The following is a 6,397-nucleotide window of genomic DNA, read 5'->3' as shown; positions in this document are numbered from 1 at the left end:
AGACTCGAAAGTAGTATAGTTCAAAAAGCAAGAATACTCCAAAGATGGAGATCAAGAAAACCCAAATTCTTCTTCTTTCAACTCTCTTGCTTTCATCTTTGGCTCTCAAGATCCTTGGGAAGAGCCACAGAGAAGCTCGCCATCAACTTTTCATGGCTAAATTGAAGCCTAATTCTAACATTGACAAATCCCACTTCACACCATTTGAGAATCCACCTGAGCCTATGCAAGATGGGCTGAAAGAGAAGGATATCATTCAGAAATTGCCCGGACAACCCTCTGTTAGTTTCAAACAGTATGGTGGATACATCACCATCAATGCCACTGCTGGCCGTGCCTTCTATTATTACTTCACCGAAGCACAGGATCCCAAGAAAGCTCAAGATTTGCCCCTTCTCCTTTGGCTCAATGGAGGTATTTGTATATACTTTAAACTAACTTGGAACTTGGATCTTGTTGTTTTTCTTTTTGCTGTCTGCTCATTACTATGTGAACTTGTTTGTTTACGAAACTGTCTTTACATCAGATAATTATCATTGAGTCCAGAATTACATGACGAAAAAGCAATGATTAGCAATAATTTTCGGTGGAAAAGAAAGATAAGGAAAGAGTGGAGAAAAGGAAAGTGGCTTGGTCCATGTGTTTTGGATTAAGATCAGATTCACTTTATCGAATATTCTAACAGATGCCCATTAGTATACACTTAAATGACGCAAATTACACTAATTTACTATATAAATCTACATACTAACAATAATTGTCTTTTCTTGCGTTTAAATAAATTTGTAATTTAATTTAATTTTCCAAAATATCAATAACTTAATTCTACTTAACCAGTGTCCACTGGTTACACTTATCCCTTATTTAAAATAGTCTTTTATCCATCTGTACAGAAACCAAATGTACAGAACACAAGTAAATCCAACATCTACCTTTCCTTCCTTATGATTTCCTTTTTCCCGTAAAAAATCAATAAGACCAAATCCTTCCTATTCCCCTGAACTTCCCCTCTTATTCCCTCAATCGAAACGATTCCCATTGTAAATGGACATTTGATTTTGTTATGCTTTTTCTTCGTCATACGTCACTCTGTAAGTCTTTTCTACATGAGTTCGTGATTCATACGCCAATAGTCATAAAAAATTCTTATGAAAGATATTGAAATACTATTTCATGTGCTTTACTATGACATCTGCAAAATCCATTTAAGTATCATATCAGTTTCTTGATTAATTTAATTATTTATTTCAGGGTAATCATTGAGTTATGTCTAGATGTTAATAAACTATCCTCATTCTATACCTAATTATGGATTAACACTACTAGTTCATATTGTGTTCAGAATGATGAGGCATGGATGCCGATTTGGTTTAATAAGACCACAAAGAAATAACATCATTGTCAAAAGTCTTTTCTTTTTCTTCTTTCTATATATAAGTAATCACAGTCACAATTAGTAAGCCAAAAGAGCAACGAACCCCACAACTCCTTCAACTATTTCGATCGTAAAAGTTTTGGTCCCTCATCCATGCCTTAATTCACTCATTGAACCCCCACCAACAAAGAAGCATAAAATAAGGCACTTCCATTTATTTTAGCTATTAGAATAGATGGAATGGGGGTCATATCAGTGTTAATTCAATAACACTTGATTATCTACATGAAAACCTTGTGAATTTGTTCTTGTTCAAAGATCACCAATGTGTAGGGTCTAAAGTGCCATCTCAAAAAAAAAAAAAGAAAAAAAAAAGGAGAAGAAGAAGAAGAAGAATAGGAGTTTAAATCAGGACCACGATATATCCTTGTATGTGCACTTTAGATGATAAAGTGGACAAAACGACAAAGGCATCAAATCATTAAGACTTTAAGTTAAAGCACATACTCATTCTTGTCCCTCAAAAGCTTGTGATTCAAAAAAAAGTTAAACAGCTCACTTAACTCGTTTTTGGCAGGATGTGTAGTATGTTCAATTCAATATCGTAACGTCCTCAATATAAAATGGAATTTTCCCAATTTGTCACTTTCGAAACAGGTCCTGGTTGTTCTTCACTTGGCTATGGAGCAATGCAAGAACTTGGACCGTTCAGGGTTGGTAGCGATGGCAAAACACTGTACAAGAATCAATATGCCTGGAATCATGGTGTGTAATCGTCTCTTGATATTTTACTAGTCAATATCTTCTTATACTTTTTAAATAAAAGATATTGATATTTAGCTACTTAATAATTTTTCAATCAATTTGTTCTCCCAACAGTGGCCAATGTTCTGTTCCTAGAATCTCCAGCAGGGGTTGGCTTTTCATACTCCAACACAACGTCAGATTTTGTGAAGGGTGGGGATAGAAAAACGGCTGCGGACAATTACATTTTCTTAATAAATTGGCTTGAGAGGTTTCCCGAGTACAAAGATAGAGATTTTTATATTGCTGGAGAGAGCTATGCTGGTCATTATGTACCTCAATTAGCACATAATATTGTGTATCATAACAAGAAGGCCAACAAGACAATCATTAACCTGAAAGGAATTCTGGTTCGTCTCTCTACTTCCGCCATTATTTTAGTCGACAAAGAAAAAGAATTTTGGTTCAACTGTGGGCCTAACTTATTCTCCTCAACGTGGAGACATAATTAGACTTTGGTCAAAAAGAATGCTTGGAGCACCCTGGATGCCACTTTCTTTGGAGGGACTTCAGGAACTAGTCGTACAATATTCTAACTATACCCCAACTAGTGAATGTGACTGCTGTCTATGATTACATATAATTATTGAAAATGAAAGTCTTTGTTAACTTGTATATGGAACTAAATTAAAGTTACCCTATTGTGCTAAAATGCAGATTGGAAATGCAGATATCAATCATGAGACGGATAACATAGGCATGATTGATTACTGGGCAAGCCATGCTTTGATTTCCCTTGAATCTTCAAGAAAAATTCATAAATACTGTAATTTCTCATTGGATGCCCAAAGATCTGATGAATGCAGTAGCACCTTAGGTGAAGTTAGCAACATGCTAGAAGATATTGACATCTACAATATCTATTATCCTCTGTGCTTTGATGCCAATGTGACCAGCATCCCTAAGAGGTTTTCGGTAAGTTTTCCACTGTTTTTAGTACTAGCAGATTCGATGAATACTTTTGACACATTTTATTGGAACATATGACACTTCCTTTGAAAGTATACAACACCATTCGTTAGGGGATTTTCTGAAGCACTTTAGTTGCACCAAAAGAATTGGTTAGTGTTATCGCCAAAAATGAAGTTTTAATGTCACTGATTTTTTTGCAAATTCCGAGAATGTCCTTCTCAAGTCAAACTAAATATTATCACAAATCTACTTGAGGGAGGCAGTATCGTATTTTTCGTGGATTTTTTTTTTTGAGAAAAGCAATATCATTTGGTCAAAGAACATCCAGTGCTCAAAAGATAATAATCTGTAAAAGTCCATATATTGGATCTTAATTTCTTTGAATTTATGTGTGGAAGGTTCTTAGCGTAGTGATATGTGTTAAAAAGTCGAAAATTCCTTTTTCCAGAACCCCAAAGAAAAGGTGAAAACAATTTGCGGCTTTTCGAAACTATTGCTGGTTAACCAAAAAAAGGGGTTTTTCTAACGAATGCCATTGTTAACACATCTACATTCCATTCAACTTATCATGTATATACACACACTAATAATTACTACTTTCTTTTATATTTATACACTTTTTCTAATTAATCCCCTTGCATTTATATGCTTTTCTTAATTAATGTTATATTTCTAAAAATCTAACACTTGAAATACATTTTAGACATACCGAAAAAAATTCATTTCACAAAATTTTTCGACATCTTAATTTTGGTAATGTGATTCGCAGATAATGGAGATCGATCCATGCAGCGACAATTATGTTTATTCATACTTTAATCTGCCTGAAGTACAAGAGGCAATCCATGCTAATGTAACCAAATTACACTATGATTGGCAATCATGCAGGTTTTTGGAACCCCATCCCTCTCGTTTGACTAATGTGTCTTTTTAAGAAAAATTGGGTATCTTTCAAACTGAATTGATAAAAAAAAAAATTGCAGTGGCGTTATTGAACACTGGGAAGATAGAGCATCAACGGTCCTTCCTTCCATTGAAGAGTTGATGGAGAATGGAATTCGTGTGTGGCTATTTAGGTAATTTGGTCATCATCCTATCACCATTATTTGTGCATTTCATAAATTAAGGAAACTAGTAGGCATAGAAAAAGTTTAAAAATGAAGAGGGGGAGGCAGACGTAAAATCTTAAAAAGTTTGGCTGCTTTCTATCTTTTTCCGTGAACACCATTTTTTCGTTTAATTTGCATCGTGGCCCCAAATGCCCAAATCATGTATCAAAAATCAAAACCATACATTCACATTTGCTTTTCTTTTTCTTTTTTATAAGTAGCATAATTTTATCCCAAATGGCAGAAAATATATTATTAACACGGAAGAGACATAAGCAAATTTGAAAATCAACAGATATAGCAGATTTGAAAAACTCATCGAATATATAGCACATCAAAACTCTAAAATATCTTCTTAAGTTCAGATGAAGTATTGCGGCCCGATAGATAATATGCATGTTTTTAACATCCAGATCTCATATGAAACTGTTTCAAGTCCAAAAACAATTGACACATACAAAAGACATTTGGACTATTCTAGTTTGAAAAAAAATAAATGCAAGAAATCTCATACTTAACAGGAAAAATAACAAAAAAAAAAAAAAGAAATCATGAGGAAGTTTTAAGGAAGGAGAAAACTCCCGTTAGAATAATTTAAAAGAGATGAATCTTTTTCCAAGAGATTCTAGAAGAGAAAATTGATTGTAGAAAACGAGAAAAAAACTATAGGGAGAGCTAGCTTCCTCCCATATGGAAGAGCTGGAGGAGTATCGGAGAGAAGGCTTTTTATCTATTTCCTCGATTAGGGATAAGGGTTGCTGGCCTCCAAAATGCATTTAGCTGTGGATTTTTATTACTGTTACTGTTAAACAACTAAGCTGGACACATTGACTGCACATTTTTAAATAACACTTCTATAGTTCACAATATAACCCTTTACTTAGAGCATGACTACTATAATCCTCCTAATAGTTTACTAAGTTCATAATCTTTTTTAAGTTTTCATGTCTGGTTTATATTTTTGTGGAACTGTTGTTCTGTGCACTTCTCCGCCCTAATCTTTGCTGTAAAATTCACTCATTATCAAGATTATCCCGTTAAAATTTATAAAATCCCCTCTTCTATTTACCTTGCTGCTTAAACAAATAACCTTGGTGTCATATTTTTGTCAACAGTGGTGATATGGATGGAAGGGTTCCAGTGACCAGTACGCAATACTCCTTAGAAGTGATGAATATTACAACTTTAAATCCTTGGCGTGCCTGGTATCGAGATAGCGAGGTCAATATAAGATCATTCCACTAGTACTTCGACTTCACTAAATTGGATTTGGTTTTTTGAGATCCAAATACTAAGGATCTTATTTCTTAAATTGTACTAATAATCCTAACTTATTATCACATATATTAATTTTTTTTGTTTTTGATTTTCATAATCAGGTTGGTGGATATGTTCAAGAGTACAAAGATAATTTGACATTTGTAACGGTTAGAGGTGCCGGTCACGAAGTACCAAGCTACCGACCTGATCGAGCTCTTTCTCTTGTTTTAAACTTTATTGCAGGGACTCCACTCCCCAAAAAATAGTAGATTGTCACTGAACCATCTTCTTGGGATGCATTGACTAAATATGTTTCTTTTATATTGACTTGAAAATGTAATCAAGCAAAAAAGAATTTAGATCACTCATCGAGTTTTTGTTCATTCTGTCTTTTAGCTTGTTTGCAATTTAATCTACAAGAAGCAGTGAGAAATTTGCTTTTATTAAAAGAAAAGCAGTGAGAATTTTACATGGCATGATTGTTAAGACTTTTTTTTTTTTGGTTATTCTAAAATGAGGTTTTTATGTTCATGATGCACATCCCACCATCCGCTTCTATAACTACAGGAACCGCCGCCCCCCGGGAGGGGGGAGGGGGGGGGGGGTTGAATTATCTGCAGTGGCCAATGAGCCTAGCCGAAATCATCTTATCTTGACATGTTAAAAAAGTAATCCGTTACGGAATAACAAATAGTCTAGCTTTGAATGACATATAACCATATTTAATTAGATGAACAATATGTCATATAAAGTAATGCTCAAACGAATGATAATAATAGTGTGCTCAATTAATATATATATTTTGTATCAATTCTCCCTTTGTTTTAGTAGATTATTATGTCATTGAGTGGATTCTATTTATGTTTTGTGGGGTGTTTTAGGAATTTGAAACAAAAAGAGTTTAAAAAGAGCTGTTGAGAAGGATTATTTGTTGTAA

At 34.1% G+C, this 6,397-nt stretch overlaps 1 protein-coding gene across 1 annotated transcript; it reads left to right on the top strand.

Moving 5' to 3' along the window:
• LOC113732376 (serine carboxypeptidase-like 40) lies at positions 1-5,855 on the top strand. Its single transcript, XM_027258093.2, has 8 exons — positions 1-414; positions 2,033-2,140; positions 2,255-2,529; positions 2,837-3,094; positions 3,861-3,979; positions 4,075-4,167; positions 5,316-5,421; positions 5,580-5,855. The coding sequence occupies exons 1-8, from the start codon at positions 45-47 to the stop codon at positions 5,724-5,726; spliced, it is 1,476 nt and encodes a 491-aa protein (XP_027113894.1). The 5' UTR covers positions 1-44; the 3' UTR covers positions 5,727-5,855.
• Positions 5,856-6,397: the final 542 nt, after the last annotated feature.

Source organism: Coffea arabica, chromosome 2e (genome assembly GCF_036785885.1).
Source record: "Coffea arabica cultivar ET-39 chromosome 2e, Coffea Arabica ET-39 HiFi, whole genome shotgun sequence".
In the NCBI taxonomy this organism is placed as follows: domain Eukaryota; kingdom Viridiplantae; phylum Streptophyta; class Magnoliopsida; order Gentianales; family Rubiaceae; genus Coffea; species Coffea arabica.
The sequence above is the reverse complement of the archived record's forward strand: the minus strand, read 5'-3'. Positions and strand labels throughout refer to the sequence as shown.